We start from the raw sequence: 17,026 nt of genomic DNA on the forward strand, positions 1-17,026 counted from the left end.
AATAACAAAATAAAAGAAACCGAAAATTAAAACGACACACAACGATAAAAAAAATTGCATTTTGTATGGAAGCGTTATACGAGCTTCGATCAAGACGCGAAAAAAAAAAATGATTGTGTAACAAGCACTGAACTGTTATACGTCTGAGCCGAATCTCGCGAAAAACTCTGAATTTGTTTCGATTACAATTAGAGGCTCGACTCAGAATACCTAACATGAACTCCCATTTCACCTCAGAAGTCACTCTGTCTTCATTTTAGTTTTCAATTAAATTAAAAATTTTAATTTAAATAAAATCCAACTCTGTTTTATTTGGGGGAATCGGGGGACTACTGTATCAAAGAACTTTCTTTTCAGCTTATCTTAATACAATTAGAACTTAAGCCAGCAAGGAATGCTTTTGTATTGTGATCGTTTCATAGAGGTAAGTTGAGTTCGGGGACTGCATAAGATGGACAGAAGTTTTGGATTCGAAATATTACCTGATACTATTCAGAGAGTAAATACTTCTCTATGACTTCGAAAGGTCTAACTTCTAAGCATTGGATATTCTATGACGCAGTTTCAGACATATATACGTACAGGTAGCTTGAGAAAGTTGAAACTCTCGATCGTTCATCTATTGGCCATGTTATGGATGACACTTTTAAAATTCTCTTCCTTGACTTGATCTGGTTTCCAGCATGTGGATGATTAGCATGGCGTTAGAAATCTTAAGATACTCTCTGATGTCCCTGGCCCTCTGTACCATAGATCACTGCAAGTTTGCCTTAAGATCTTTATTTGTGAAATTTTAACATAATTCATGGGGTTACAGCCATGTCCTAAATATTAGCCAATCTGCAACTGTCGGATATGAATTCGTTTTTGTATCAGCCTAAAGGTATGTGAAGATTTTCAGAGAATGAGGTTTACTATAAAATTGTTGACAATCATATGCGTTTGTATTTTGGGAAATTTGTATTTGACGAAATATTGACTGGTTTAGTTATAGGGTGTAGCTATCAAAGGTTAGCTTTAAGGAAAGCTTTTAGGCTCCGACCCGGTTCAGCATACTTGGCGTTGGCCTGCTCTGAATCTTCTTTTAGTGCGAGCGAGCAGATTTTTTGGCTGCAGTACCTGGACCTCCAGCTTCCTCTCGCGTTACTTTTTCTCTTGTACGACATAGAAGACCCTCGGATAACTTCAGGGTGCAAGCCGAGAAACGATTCGAACTCAAAACTACGTGAGATGTCTGCTGTACAGGATAACGCCGTTTGAATGACGTTTCTGTGCCCAGGCTGAGAACTTGATCTGCTCAGCTATAAAAAGGAGCTATAAAACCTGTTTGTTCCTTTTAATTTCCCAGAATAATAACACAATGATTTATTTTGTATATGATTTTTTATTAAAATAATTTCTCTTTTTTTACCATTTATTTGCTCTTTTTGTTCTTTTCTCGCATCATTTGTGCATTTCTGTGTTTTCTGTAAAGAAAAATCTTAAAAATCGTTATAATAAATGTATAAACACTTTAAGTACTATAAAATACTATTAAATCGTATAAAATGCATTACAAGAAAAAAAAAAAAAAAAGTTTTACATTCTATATGTCGTATGAAAAATAAATGCTTAATATATCAGATAGAAATATTAAAACTCTGCCGAGCAGTCGTTCGACAACTGCGCGGCAATGGAAGCTCAGCGGCTGAGTTTCTCACGAAAAAAAAAAAATTAAGTATTAAAAACTTTTGAAACTTAAACAATTTAATGATGATAAAAAAAATATGCGATTAAAACTAGAAATATGAATTAATTTAAAAAATATTAAGAGATTTGCGGAAGCCAGGCTGGATGGAGTTTGTTAAATGTTGCTGGTGTTGGCGATGTTGCTGATGTCGATGTTCGTTGTGAGCGACGCGTGTTAGATATATGGGCAAGTGGACATATATGTGTGTGTGCTGGGGGAACATGTGCGTGCAGGCGTTTCATGGTAGGCGTGGCTGGCAAACAGTTGCGACATCTTATGCGACGGCATAAAAGCGACTGTTGCTGCTGCTGTTGCTGTTGCCACTGCTCCACGCGGCAGCAAACCCAATCGCATCCCTGACTCTAGATGGCCGCAGTAGCAGCAGCAGCAGCAGCAACAGTTGCATGTTGCAGTTGGGAACTGTTGCTGCTGCTGCCTGCTTCGATCTGCTGTTGCAACTGCTTACGAGCTACGATTGGCTATAAGCTATATATAGATATATGTATATATATGTACGACTCTACGGACTCAAACCTTAACAGTAACAGCCTATTGTGGGCGCTATTTGGAGGGGCGTGGCAGCAATGCTTGAGATTACGTGTTTCCATTAACAGCTACGATTCGACTCGACTCGAACTCAAATCGATTCATTTGATTGCAGTAGCACTGAAGTTCGAGTTCGCGTTCGAGTTCGAGCTCGACTTCGACTTCGAATCGAAATCCGATTCACTCAGACATCATCTGCGCTGGTTGAGCATCTGCAGATAGTACTCGCAGTTGGTGCAGTAGATCGAGGGCGCAATCACGTGGCGCTTGCGGCACAGATTGCACTCGACGGCCTTGGCCGAGGCCTTGACGATGGCATTGTTGTAGACGCGGGTGGGTATGGCCGTGATGCCATTGAGATTCGTGCCATTCGAGAGCGGCTCGGGCAGTCCGTTCTGCAGCGACGTCGCCGTCGACGTCGCCGGCGGCGGTGGGGGCTGCGGCGCACAGGGCAGGCATTCCAATTCACCTTTGGTGCCTGGCTCAAAGCTCACCTTTTTCTTACCATTCAGCAACTGTTGCTGCTGCTGCTGCTGCTGCTGTTGTTGCTGCTGTTGCTGTGCTGCATAGAAGTTGGCCTGCTGATAGGCATGCGGGTGTGGCACGCGCTGGTAGGGCGAGGGCAGCGACTGCTCAGCGGCAACAGTTCCATTGCTGAAGTAGGCAATGCTCAATTGTTGCTGCTGTTGCAGTTGTTGCTGCTGCTGCTGCTGCTGCTGTTGCTGCTGTTGCAATTGTTGCTGCTGCTGTTGTTGCTTCTGCATTTGCATAGAGTAGCTTTGCGCATGCAAAGGTCGCGGCATGCTGCTGTATTGCATGTCCAGCTGCTGCTGTTGTTGTTGTTGTTGTTGCTGATTGGACAAACCGCTCATGCTGGTGCGTGGCAGCAACTGCTGCTGTTGCTGCTGCTGCTGTTGCTGCAGGCGATACAGCTCCTGTTGTTGTTGTTGCTGCTGCTGCAGTAGCTGCTGTTGGCGCTGCACATAGCGCTGCATGTCAGGCCTGCCCAGCATGGGCGATGCCTGCAGCTGTTGCTGCTGCTGCTGCAGTTGCTGTTGCTGCAGTTGTTGCTGTTGCTGCTGTTGTTGCTGCTGCTGCTGTTGCTGCAGGCGTGGCTGCGCCTCTGTTTGCAGACGCAGCATATTCTGCTGCTGCTGCTGAATGAGCTGCGCGCTCACCTTCTCGTTGGGGTGCTGGGCCGTGCGCAGGACTCGCTCCAGAATGGGGTTCGGTATGAAGTCGTCGTCCTCCTCGTTGCCGGCTGTTGCCACGAGTATGACCTGGTCGCAGAACGAGACGCTCTTCTTCTTCACGCGCTTCGGCGCCGCCAGGTTGCTCTGGTTGAGCGTCTGCTGCACCATCGAGTTGAGCAGCTCCACTTCGCGAATCTCCTCGGCGATCTGCGACTGCGACATCTCGTACTTGGGCTTGGCCAGCAGCAACTGTTGCTGCTGCTGCTGCTGTTGTTGTTGGCGTGGCATGGGCGCGCAGTCAACCTCATCTGTCTCCGGCTTGCCATTGGGCAGCCCGTTCATCTGCGTGCGCACTGAGCTGAGCAGCTCCTGGGAGGCGTACGAGCGCATGTTGCTGCTAGCCATTGCTGCTGCTGTCGCTGCTGTTGCTCCCGCTCCTCCAATGCTGGTTTGCTCGAAACGATGCGCCAGATCGCGCACGCTGCTGGGCGAGCCTCCTGCAGCTGCTGCTGCTGCTGTTCCTGCTGATGTTGGCTCTGGCTTTCGGCTCCGCAGGTCGGGCAACGGCGTCGCCTGCTCCTTGCGCAGCTTTAGCAGGTGCTGTCGCTGCTGCAGCTGGGCCAGGATGCTGGTTGTGCCCTCCATGGAGTCGAGCTGCTGTCGCTGCTGCTTGCTGGCCGCCTCCAGGGCGTGCAGGTGATTCAGCTGCTGGTTGAGCGGCTCCAGGTCGATCTCTGGCGGCGGCGGCGGAAAGTCTTCGCTCGCCTGCCTCGAGTGGCAAACGGACTGCGGCGGACTGGGGTACGGCGGCAGCTCCAGCTGCGGCAGGGGCAGGGGCATGGGCAGGGGCAAGGCCATGCCCATGTCTGGGGCGCATGGCAGCTGCAGGTCCTTCAACGGACTCTGCTCGGAGTGCACCTGCGCACAGGTCGTGATGATGGTCTGGCACGAGTCCTCGCTTATCGAGGCATTCGAGCTCATCGCTGAGATGTTCGACAGGTTTGCCTCGTGATGGAAATGTTGCTGCTGCTGCTGCTGTTGCTGCTGTGTTAGTGCCGAGCTGGTGCGCATGGGCGGGGGTGGCGCCACCTTGGGCACCATGGTCAGCTGCCTGCCGCTGCCATGGAAGCTCTTGCGCATCAGCTTGCTGCGCTCCAGGTTGGGATTGGCGCAGCAGCCGGAGGCAGCAGCAGCTGCTGCTGCAGCAGAGGCGGCGCTGCTGCTGTTGCTGCTGCTGGGGTAGTCAAAGTGGCCCTCGGAGATGTAGCCGCTCATGCCCATGTAGGCGTGGCCGTGCAGATGCAGCCCAACGGCGCTGTCGTCCACCGAGCCGAGGGGCGTGGCATGCGCACTGAGCGCGGACGCAGCGGCAGCAGCTGCCGCCGCGGCTGAGGAGCTGGGATCGTCGACAGCCTCGGTCAGGTCGGGCATGGAGCGATTCTTGCGCCGGATGAGTCCGCCCATCAGGAGCTTGCGCCGGATCTTGTGCTGCTTCTTGCCGCTCTTGTCCTTCTCCTTCTTCTCGTCCTTGTCCTCCTTGTGCTTCTTCAGCGTGTCCTTGGCGTTCACCAGCAGCGTCTCGGTCAGCGAGAACTCGCGCGTCAGCTTGTTGCGGTCCTCGCTGCGGCTGCGCTTCTCCTTCTCCCGCTCCTTCTCCTTCTCCTTGTCCTTGTCCTTGTCGCGGCGCCCGAACAGCGAGCGGCTCTCGCGCTCCGGCTTCGCCTGGCTAGCCGGCGGCTCGTACTCGATGGCGTTGTCATCTCCGCCGGCGTTGACCAGCGCCTTGAGCGGACTCTTGCGCTTCGGCAGCGTCGCATAGATCTCGATGCTCTTGGCCGCCGTGCCAGTTGGCGGCAGTTGCTCGAGCTTCTCCAGCTTCTCGAGCTTCTCGAGCGTGCGGTCCTTGCTGTTCTGGCGCATGTGCTTGACGCTGCTGTTGCTGCCCTCGCGCATGTGCTTCAGCTCGGGCATGGCCTCGCTCTCGGCGCCCTTCTCGATGAGGATGCGACGGTGCAGACTCCTGGCGCGCATCACGCAGGTGTTGTGCTTCATCCGGGCGAAGGTCATCGTGTGCGGATTGCTGTACGGCGCATCCATGGCAGCTCTGGCCCGGCCCGCGGCTGCGTTGCAGAGGACCAGCGCCGTTTCCAGGTCGTGCGACTCCTCCACCAGGCGCGACTTCTCCAGCAGCTGGTCCGCCTCGTGGCAGAGCTTCTCGCAGTCGCCCGACAGGGCCAGGCCCGAGCCGTGCGCCGGGCCGTGCGGCACATGGCCGGCCGCGTTCGGTGCGTTCGTCTCCGGGATCTTGGCCAGCTGCGGGTTGAGCACGTGCTTGGGCGGATACGAGTCCGTGGAGCTCAGCGAGAACGAGTCGTAGCCCGCATCGTAGGGCAGCCCATGCACGTGGCCATGCCTCGTCGGGCTCTGGGGCACGGCGGCCACGCCTCGCTTGGCCACCATGTACAGATAGGGATTGTCGAGGGTCGTGGAGCTGGCCGAGCTGGCGCTGTTGCGGTCTCCCGACCAGTTGCCCGAGTCGCGGCGCCTCGGCTGGTTCAGGTGCTCCGGGATGGTCAGGCCGTCGCTGGGCGGAGAGCTGCCGTTGGAGGCGTGGCCGGAGCTGGACTCCGCGCTGTGGCTGCGCTGCAGCTGCAGGTGCTGCCGGCGGGCCAGCTGCGCGCTGAGCATCGCCTCGATGGGCTTGCGGTTGAGGAAGCCGCCCTCCTTATCGGCGGCGATCTTGTCCTGGATGACGCTCAGATTCTGGTACTGGGCGCTCAAAACGTGCTCCACGGTCTTGCGGCTGATGTAGGCGTCCGTCTCGTCGCTGCCCGCTGCCAGAGCTGGGAGAGCAGGAGACGCGGGCAGCGGCGCAGGGAAGATGCTCTTCTGTATGACGCTCAGGTTCTGGTAGTCGTTCAGCGGCGTGGGCGTTATGGCACGCCTGGTGCTGCCCAGGCTGGGCTTCTCCGGGCTGGGCGTGACGGCGCGCCGCTCCATGCCGCAGCCGCCGACGGCTGCCCCGGCAGCGGCGCTGGGCGGCTGCGGCACGGCGTAGAGCAGCAGCAGCGGCTGGTAGCGGCCGCGACTGCACTTGTCCACCACGCCCTCCCAGCTGGGCCCCACCTCCTTGACATTGGCGTCGTCGAAGTACACCCACACCTTGAGCTTCGTGTGGAAGAAGAAGGTGGTGTAGTGCTTGCCGTAGTAGGAGACGATGCCCACCAGCTCGTGCTGCGACTGCTGGGCCCAGCGCTGCTCGCTGACCTGGTGGAAGACGTCGGCCAGGCGCAGGCTGGTGCCCACTGCCTTCAAGACGGCGTGCACCTGATCGGCGGCCGGCCGCTCCGAGTCCCAAACAATGCCGATCGACACCACATCCGGTCGATTGAGCAGGGCACGGCAAATGCCAATCTTGGCACCACACGCGTTCTAAGGGAGACCAAGAGCAGGAGAGGGAGATGAGTCACACATGCTGTGGAAGATTGGTTCATGTACTTACCGGACAGTCGCGTATGTCGCCCATGTTGCCAGCAGCGCGCAGCAGCTGGCCGAAGCTGAGCTGCTGATGGTTCTGCATGGCGAGGCTCTTCTGCGAGGTCAGCGCCGAGGCGGAGACGTAGTGCACCATCTGCAAGAGGGGTAGAAGGGGCAGAAAGTGAGAACAAAGAACAATGCATGGGAGGGAGAGAGAGAGGGGCCAAGACAGTGGTCTAGCTCTAGCAAGGGGGGAGCTAAAGGAAAGTCTTAAGGAAGTCTGCTTAACACTTGCAACGTATTTGATACATGAGCGTGCTAGAAGGGGCAGGAGACCCTGGCTGTCAATGGCAAGCAATGATCTATGAGCCAAAGTGATGGAGCGGGCAAGGGGCAGGGTAGCAGAGCTAACTACATTTGCAATCTGTGATCCGTGTGCGTTGCCTCTCCTAGTGGGTGTTCCGCAAACTGGTCGAGCGAGTGGCTCACGTTCAGGTTCATGTTGTGCCGCATAACCCGTTTGGCCACCTCGCCAGCTAACTGTTTCCCCTAGTCTATTCTGGCGCCCCTCACAGCCTCCGCCCCCCCCTCCCCCCTCCAGCTGCGGCGCCTTGTCACAATTTACATAGCAGCAGTCGCAGGTGTTCCAAAGCCCACGCCACCAGCGTCAAAGAACTTGCATACAATTACGTCAAGTCTCATTGAATGCTCCAAGACTGAGCCGATTCAAGACTGCATACCTTGGCTCAAAATGATCCCTGTGTAACATGTGGAAATTTGTGCCCGAGGAGTTAGCCGCGTATCCCTCGGAAGAGCTACATGTGAGATCTGTGATGTGTTCTTCTAGAACACTTTACTTTGTCGTCTATTGAGCTACTAAGACCTTGCCGTACCCCTTCTAGCTAATCTCCCCCTATTCTCTCAATCGATCAATCAACTTTCCCTGAACTTTGAGTCTATAGAGTCCCTTGAGGAAATCTCGAGCTCGAGTAGTCTCTGAGCTCTTCTCTATGCGATCAAATTGACTCACCTGCGTGAAGGGCAGCTGCTCGGAGTTGGCGCCGCATTTGCAAACGCTCTGCTCGATGACGCGCATGGCGAAGCGCCGATGGGCTATGCAAGCGGCTGACTCGCAGGCGTCGCCGTCGTCGGGCGAGATGTGCGAGTGGACGCGGTGCAGCAGGAGCTCAAAGCACTCGGCAGCATCGCCGAGGCAGCCCAGCGGAAACCGGCGACCGGCCAGCGGGCCGCTGGCCAAGGCGCGACGCAGGGGCTCCGGGCACAGGGCGGGCTCAGAGCTCGTTTGTAGCTGCTGGAACAGTTCCTAGAGAATGGGAGAGAGAGAGGGGGGTTAGATAGTACTCTATGTAGACAGTCTATAGATCTATGGATCTGACTCTGGCTGGGCATTGCAAATGGCTAATTGCTAACGGGTATGCACGACTTACAATGACTGCATTAATGCAGCGATCTCTTTCAATACTGCTGTTGTTGTTGTTGTTGTTGCTGATGTTGTTATTGTTGTTGTTGTAGCCATGAAACGCCAACTCAATGCTGCTGGAGACCTTAGCCAAAGCGCAAAGATTTTGCTGCTGCTGCTGCTGCTGTTGCTGTTGTTGCTGCTGTTGCTGTTGCTTGCTCTGACGCGTCAACGTCGCTGAGCCAGAGTCGAGGAGCAGCTTGCGCGGACTGCTCCTGGGCAAGGTGCCATTGTTGCTAATCAGCTGCAGCTGCGCCACTGCGGGAGCAACTGCTGCTGCTGCTGTTGCTGTTGCTGTTGCTGGAGATGTTGCTGCTGTCGTCGATGTTGCTGCTGATGCTGTCGCAGATGTTGCCGTTGCATTGGCGCTGCAGGCCACCACATTGCTGGGCTCCTTGCGCTTGTACCGGAACTTGATCATGATGCGCTCCGAGCTTAGCAAGTCGATCTGCTTGAAGGAAATCGAGTTGAGCGTTAAGAATTTCGGGTGGGTGTACGAAGTGCTGTCGCTTCACTGTTTGCCAAAAATGCTGGTTTGCACGATAATGATGATGATGATGATGTCAATAGCAATGCGCTGACTGAGCAGAAGGGGCACAGACAGTGGTGGGGTCTGAAGTTGTCGACGTAGTCGAACGGAAGTGCATGTAAATGCGAACGGAAAAAGGGGCAAAAGAACAAGTGCAAAACACAAATGAATCGGAAGAGTGTGACTGCCAGCACGACTGCCAGATACCCTGCTGAAAAAGAGAGCACTCATAACACTCCCCCCCTCAAAGTTGGCAAGCTAAGGGCAAAAAGACTTTTTGCCAATCGATAAGAATCTTCTTTCCTTAAAGAGGCAGATGGACTTGAGGCAAACCTATAGCACATTATACCCGCTTGTTGGCCCTCACTCAAGAACGAGAAGTGAAGCGTCAGCCCACAAAAATGCAAATGAAAAGCGAAAGCCATTTGGCTCGTGAGAGGAAGTTGCGTACGCAGGCGAAGCACGAGGAACCGCAAAAGTCCACTTGAGCTGCCAATTGATACCAATTTGAACTTGGACTTCACTTGGTCACGCAAGCGAATGCGGCAAGGCAAGGCGAGGGCAAAGGGGAGCGAAAGGCAGAGGCACAGGCAAACGAGCCTAGGCAGAGAGCCAAGGGCTGCTCAAAGACAGAGAAGAAGCCAGAGGAAGGATTCTAGGCAGGGCTAAGCAAAGCCAACAAGCGTCAGAGCTGAGTCAAAGTCAGAGACAAGGCAGAGCTAGAGTAGAGTCGAGGCAGAGCCGAGTCAAAGTCAGGCTGACGACGAAGCTGCTGGCGCTGTCTCTCTCGCCCTGGCGATGCTGGCTCAAGGAGCGGCAACAGCTGCACAGGCGGAGCAGCACGCGGCTAGCTATTGGCACGCCCTAAAACGGACAACAGGTGAGCGGAGAGGCTGGAGCAAGGCAGAAGCAGGAGGGCACCAGGAGGAAAGGGGCCGTCGATAAAAACACATACACACACACAGACAAACCAGAACCAACGCGAGTTGAACTTTCGCTTTTGCTTTTGCTTTTGACAACGACCTCATTTTGTTTCTTGCCGAAAGTTTTGCCCCAACTACAACCAGAAATAAACCGGTCCAGTTCAGCCAAATATACGTATGTATGTAGATGTATGTAGATGTACATATGTATGTAGGTATATAGTTACCCAAGTTACCCAAAAGGCAACTAAACTTTTATCTAAAAGTGTCCACAAAGCGTTTAACAGCGAGCGAACGACAACGCGCGCGCGTGTGTGTGTGTGTGTGTTTGTGTGTGTGTGTGTGTGTGTCACAAATCAAATTTCATTTGTTGACAACTGCAAATTGCAAATGAAACAGAAATCAAAACGAGCCTAGCCGACGGCCCAATACTTTGGAAAAGTTACTAAAGGGAGTCTAGGACTTGTCAGTCTGTAGAGCATAACAGAGAGAGAGAGAGAGAGAGAGAGAGAGAGAGAGAGAGAGAGAGAGAGAGAGAGAGAGAGAGAGAGAGAGAGAGAGAGAGAGAGAGAGAGAGAGAGAGAGAGAGAGAGAGAGAGAGAGAGAGAGAGAAATGAGACACTCTATAGACATTATATATATTATATTGCCTCTTTCACCTGATAAGACTTCCCTTTGTCGTGCTCCCTAGCATCTGATAATCGTCAATTGTGGAGCCAGCTCTATTTAAACTGCTGTAAGCTGATATGCTCGCTTCATCTTTGGCCAGTGCACGAGCAAAACTACAAACTCAGCAGACATCAAGCAGCATAAATGTGACATATATATATGATCTATATACTTATATATGTATGTATATGATACACATGAGAGTCGGTTCTAATGTTACAGAAGAGGCCTGGCTCGACATTCGGATCTCACTTTCGGCTGATGGCTCCATGGGCAACTGCCAATTGCTGACAACGCCTCGAAAGTTGAGGCGCACTTCAAAGGGGCTGGGAAGTGCGGGGGGAGGGAGAGAGAGGGCATTTAGGCAGGCAAATGTATGACACATGCGGCATATGGCTTATAAAATTGAAAACGTTTTTTCACTTTTGCTTTTAGCACTGGCAATTACAACAAATGTGCTTTAGCCGTGGCTGTTGTTCTGCTTCTGCCTCTGCCTCTGCCTCTGCTTCTTCTTCTACAATTTAAGCATCATCATTGTATAATTTGCTTTTGTTATTGTACAGGCTGTCAGTCAACACGCAGCCAAAAAATCCAACAAAAGGTATAAAACACAGTCTCTCTCCCCCTCTCTCCCTCTCTCCCCTCTCTCTCTCTCTCTGTCGCTCTCTGGCTGATGACGATAATAATATGGCTTGTCAACTGTCGCCAACTGTATCAACTGGAGTTGACTTGGCGGCGCGGCTGCTGCCCCGCCCAGCCCCGACCTGCAGCTGTGCCCACTCGATTGGCCAGCACTGTAAAGGTAATTTCCCGCATGCAGCTGGCGCGCCAGCTCAATCGACTGTTTAGCATGCATCAATACGATGGGCATATCAGATATATATATAAATATATATATGTATATAAGTATATATATATATATGTACATACGTGTGTGTGTGTTCCCTTCCAGCTAATCGTTAAGCACCTCTGTTTACACTTAGCCAATCCTTGTTAAAAACGTAGGCAGCAAGAGGGTATATTAGCTATAAGGCATAACGGACATGCACACATACATATATGTATGTATGTATATATCATATATTAACATGACACATATATATCATATCATATGTAGACTCGCTTCTGGATCAGTTTAGGGCTGCTGATGAAGCACAATGGGCAACTGCATTTACAGGGTAACTGCTAGTCGCGCACCTGAGCGCACTGCACGTGCGCCAAATTGTTTTTTTTTCTTCTGAAAAACTGTTTAATTGACGGAAAAGCCCTTTGTTGGCCGGAAGTGTGCATTAAAATAAACATTTGTTGTTGTTGTTGTTCTTGTTGTTCTTGCTGTTGTTGTTGTTGTTGTTGTTGCAGTTAATATTTTGGGGAGCCAAACGAGTGTGTGTCGTTGTTCTTTTTCTTCTTCTTCTACTCAACAGTTGTCAACTGTATCAACTTGCCCCCGCTCCCCCCCACTCTGCTCACTTTTCTGGCCAGCACTGTAGAGTTCATTTTGTATGCAGTTGCACAAGAGACGGACTTTACGGCTGCGCCAACAAGTGTTTAGCATACATAAATAAGGGAATAACACATGTCATATATACATACATATATATACTATATATTATAGCTGAAGTTCACACATACATATACATATATATGCATATATGTATCTTCTATATCTTATCTAGATACATTTGACAACTTGGCAAAACTTTTGCATATGAATTAGCTACATACATATATCTGTGCTGATCTGTGCTGATCTCTCTCTCTCTCTCTCTCTCTCTCTCTCTCTCTCTCTCTCTCTCTCTCTCTCTCTCTCTGTCTCTCTCTCTCTCTAACTTTAACATATAGTTTCAGCTGCTGCTGCCACGCCCACTCAACGCCCGCTACAACTTGAGCAACAGCTTCAGAGTGTGCGCAAATCTTTTCAACAGATTTTTTTCTCCATTCGCAATTAGTTTGGGCCAAACTCAGAGTTTTTGCTGGTCATGGCTAAGCGAGCGAATTGTTAGCTGATTGTTGTTATCGTTGCTGTTGTTGTTGTTGTTGTTGTTCGAGGTGTTGTAATTATTGCACCAAACACTTCTGAAACAATTCTGTCAAAATGATCCAAGCTAAAGTTGAGTGTTGAGCAACGGCAACAACAACAACAGCAACAACAACAACAGCAGCAGCAACTGGTAGTCCTTGAATAAGCTAGGTGAAGAGCGAGAGAGAGAGAAAGGTAGACAGAGAGCGAGAGGGAGGTAGGGAGACAGACAACTCACACACAAACACACACACACACACACACACACTCGCTCACAGAGGTATCTGTATAGTAAATCCCATGCATAAACAAGTCTGACTCTTGGACAATTTTGCCATTTATTAATAATATTAATATTTGTTATATTGTTGTTGTTGTTGTTGTTGTTGCTGTTGCCGTTGTTGATTTATGGTGTTTTCGCGTGGGCTTTTGCATGCAGGCATCGCCAGTTGAGCATTTGCTTAAATTGTTTCTAATGCCAGCTGCTGCTGCTGCTGTTGGCTGCTGCTGTTGGCTGATTTGCTTCCGCAACAGCTGCAGTCGGCTTGAACGACTAGCAGACACCCAGTAATTACCCTACACACACACACACACACACACATACTCAGCCATACGCGCCATCTATTGTGCATTTGATGCAACTGCTGCCCCAAGTTCTCACCGCCTTTGGCCAATTAGCTCGGCTATAATTGATCTATCCTGAAGACAAGTGCAGGGCGCAATTAGAGCAATCAAATGAGCATATATTATAATATTATTATTATCATTCTCTCTCTCTCACTCTCTCTCTCTCTCTATTTTTCTGCCAGATTGTAGCCAAGCAGGCGGAGGAATGGCGGGAGCTCTTGCGTTGTTCTTTGTTCATTCACCTGGATCGATTTAGTCAGACTTTCAAGATATTATATATGACTGCCACGCCTTTTACACTGACAGCCTCTATACTTTGGCTACTTCAATTGAGCTTGCAGGATATGTAATTCAATTCTATTGGTATGCTCTCTACAGTTGTAACTTCTTCTGCATCTTCTTCTTCTATATGCACATATATATTTCATTTGCCACTTCTTCTAATTCTTCTATTAGTAGCAGCTGTTGGCAGCGATAGCTCGAGCTTATCAGCAAAGCCCAAAATGCAATTGCAACTTCAGCTGCAGCTGCCGCCCACCTGCCGCCCACCTGCTGCTGGGGGCGCTCGCTCTGTAATCGGTCACGCTGACTTTTTCTATAAACAGCTCAAGCTTAGCTCGCAGCTTGTCAGTGTGAAGCGAAGGAGGCGAAGCAGGCGAAGCAGGCGAAGCAGACAAAAGAAAAGCAAAGCAAATCAAAGCAAAGCAAAGCAAAGAAAAGAACTTGTTGGCGGCACGTGAGGCAAATGCCAAGTGTGCCGGCGGCTGTGGCAAGTGGCTCCAACTGCTGTCGAGCTATAAGCCGCAACAACAACAACAACAACAACGCCAACAACAACAAGTAACAACAACAACATTTACATATGCCAAACATGCGTCAAGAACTTCATTTGAAGCCAAGAAATTGAACATAAATTCTTCAATTTCTTGACATTTGCTGCTTAAGCATGCGTGGGAGGTTGGCGCTGTCGAGGGCATGGGGCGTGGCAGCCATTAATATGCAACTGCAGGCGCTTAACAACAGCAGCAGCAGCTATTCATAATATTAACGCTGGGCAACAGAAGAAACGAAACTTCAACTTCAACTTCAACTGGAACTGGAACTGGAACTATATGAACCTATTTAGTGGTTCATTAGCCCTACGATATGCCCAGGTCCCATGACTCCTGCTGGCCACGCAAATCAAGTTCGCTGCTGCAGTCTTTTGTTATAGCCCCTGCTGCCCCAAGAAGTGGCCAACTGGGCACGCCCACCACGCCTGCCCACGTCGGTGTTGTGTGTGTGTGTGTGTGTGTGTTTCTTTTAGCAATGCAAATTCGCTTTGCGTGCTAACTGCTAACTGCCTGACTGAGTTTTCCCTAGGGAAAGCACCAGAGCCCAGCCATGAGAAGCGCTGAGAAGACTGGTTCAGCAACAGCCAAGAGCAGAAGAAGAAGAAGACGTCGACAACGATAGTCCCAGTCGAAGGCTAGCCACTAAGTAGATATTCATTTACATATCATATCACATGAAAAGGCCAACACAACAAAACATTCAAATCTCGCCTAGCGGATCTTCAAGCCAAACTATTGATTGTATCTGAGAGACAAAAGGCCAAGAAGACACCTATAGCTGCTGCCCCAACCCCAACCCCTGCCCCAGACCCCGAGTGACTATTTGACAAACAGAGAGAGAAAAAAAAAACAGCCAAAACTCAACTGGATTTTCTGGTGAAGAAGCCTCGAGCTGAGCTCTGAGCTCTGATCTCAGCTTCGGTTTTTGGCAAACCTTTTGAAGCGCAGCGCACAACAAAAAAAAAAAAAAAACACAAATCTTAACTTGACTTACGCTGACATTTTCGAACTTCTGCGTATTCCAATATTTTATGTATGCATATACATATATGTAGATATTCCAAGTGCTAACAACTTTTATTATTCTTGTTGTTGTTGTTGCGTATTCAACTTTTTCTTGTTCACTTTAAAAAATACGAAAAAACCAAAGGTAATTTTTGATTTACGCGCGCGCGTTTTATGACTTTTATGTCTGATTAATTTTTGTTCCCAGTTAAATTTCCCGTTTCGATGTGCGATCTACGTTTTTCGAGTTTCGATATGCGCGCTGCGTGCGTCCGCACTCAACAAAAATTGGCCAGCAACTGAAACTCGTTTCGTTTCCAAGCCACTCAAAGCGCGCGCACTCGGCTCGCTACTTCGAAAGAGAGCGAGCGAGAGAGGTAGAGCGCGCGAGAGGTGGAGGGAGGGCAGCGCATTGACTGGAAACCGGTTTATGCGCTGCTGCAGACAAGAACTTCTGTTATATCAACAGGCAACTTCTCCTCTCTCGCTCGAACACGAGAACGCACACGAGCTCGAGTTCGAATTCGAATTCGTTTCGGGGGAGTTTTGCGTGTTGCGTTTGCAGTAGGCCAGGCCAGGCCAGGCAAACAGGCAAGCAGGCGAACAGGCAGACAGGTAAACAGGTAAACGTGCTCGCGCAGGTAAACAAGTTGCGCGAGCGCCCGCTCTCTCTCTTTCTCACTCGCTCTCTCGATCACTTGTTCTCTTCCATTTAACGCGAAACACCCTGTGCATACACAGATTTGCCTTTGACAAATGACAAATGGAAATGGCGCAAAACGTTGCTGCTGCTGCTGCTGCTGCTGCTGCTGCTGCTGCCTCTCTCAAACCACACTCTTAAAAAGGGCCACAACCAGTTTGCCAGTGGGCGTGGCAGTCGCCTTAGCGAAAAAAAGAAATGAAATCAAATAAAATCTCGCCTTAATTGGCATTAGAGCAGCGCTTTCAGCGCGTTCGATCGCAACTCTCTTGGCCATGGCCAAAAGCCAACTGACTCAGACGCGACGCGTTCGAGCATAGAAAACGGAAATGCCGCCAACGTCTTCTGCATGGTACAGTGACACATGTGGCTCAGGGTCCGACTCCTACCTTTAGGCTAAATCGAATCAAGCATTTGATAAACGCCATGCGCAGCCAACTAGCGGCAATAGTCGCCAGGGAAACGCGCACAAAACGCGCGCATTACCTGCGGCTGCTCCATGTGCAGCACGAAGGGCCCCAGCATCCAAATAAAACTCTTGGCGACCCAGAAAATAACAACAGCCAAATGAAAAGATAACTTGACTAAGTTGTTGTTGTTGTCTTTGTTGACTGTTGTTGTTGTTGTTGTAGGTGAAAAGTAAGCCACAGCACGTTCATGTTGCACGTTTTCGGTTGCCCTCTGCCTCGGCCTCTATCTCTGTCTCTGCCTCCCTCTCTCTCTCTCACTCTCTCTCTCTCTCACTCTGCATATTTACATTATTCAAAAAGCATCTTCGTTTTCTACGCTTTTTTGTTGGCGGTTTTTATTTTTGTTTTTATCTTGGCTCGGCTCGACTTGGCCTGGCCCATGACTCAAAGCCCACAGACACAGAAACATAAATCGAATGCATTGTTGTTGTCTGTTAGCTGTTTGTTGTTGGTTGTTGTTGGCTGTTGTTGGTTGCTGCTGCAGCATCATCTCTTGGCACATTTCCCCACTCGCCGTTGCACAGCTGCAGCGGGCGGTGAGTCACAGTTTGGGCCGCGACTTGATTGATTGACCAGAAATTGGACCAAAGACATCGAGGGAGCAGCTGAAGCACGGCCAGCCCTGGGTGGAGCACATTAGGCGGCCAAGCTGTAGTCGCTACTGCGACTAATGAGCGGCCAGAAATCAGCTCTGTGATTGATGAGCTAGTTCGCATCAGGAGCGAGCTGGCTCATCTGAGCATACGAATGGAGCAGATCGCAACGATTGCGTAACAATCGATCAGAGTCACCATGATAATAATGAATGACAATGATTATGATAAT

General features: G+C 50.4%; 1 protein-coding gene across 3 annotated transcripts in view; it reads right to left on the reverse strand.

Moving 5' to 3' along the window:
• Window positions 1–1,364: 1,364 nt before the first annotated feature.
• Window positions 1,365–17,026, reverse strand: part of ec (ubiquitin specific peptidase echinus) — a 65,587-nt gene continuing 49,925 nt past the window's right edge. For 2 of the 3 annotated variants that reach the window (XM_089264778.1, XM_089264779.1), the window contains 3 exons: window positions 7,976–8,269; window positions 6,971–7,099; window positions 1,365–6,900 (listed from right to left, as the gene is read on the reverse strand). In XM_089264778.1, the coding sequence (XP_089120904.1) occupies window positions 2,467–6,900; window positions 6,971–7,099; window positions 7,976–8,269 (4,857 nt within the window). In that variant the 3' untranslated portion in view covers window positions 1,365–2,466. Of the gene's footprint in view, window positions 6,901–6,970; window positions 7,100–7,975; window positions 8,270–8,393; window positions 8,874–15,020; window positions 15,381–17,026 lie in introns of those variants that run through there. The other variant, XM_089264777.1, reaches the window with a different exon arrangement.

The sequence above is a fragment of the Drosophila navojoa genome, chromosome X, assembly GCF_054131105.1.
Source record: "Drosophila navojoa isolate 15081-1374.11 chromosome X, UAZ_NAV_1.0, whole genome shotgun sequence".
Taxonomy (NCBI): Eukaryota; Metazoa; Arthropoda; class Insecta; order Diptera; family Drosophilidae; genus Drosophila; species Drosophila navojoa.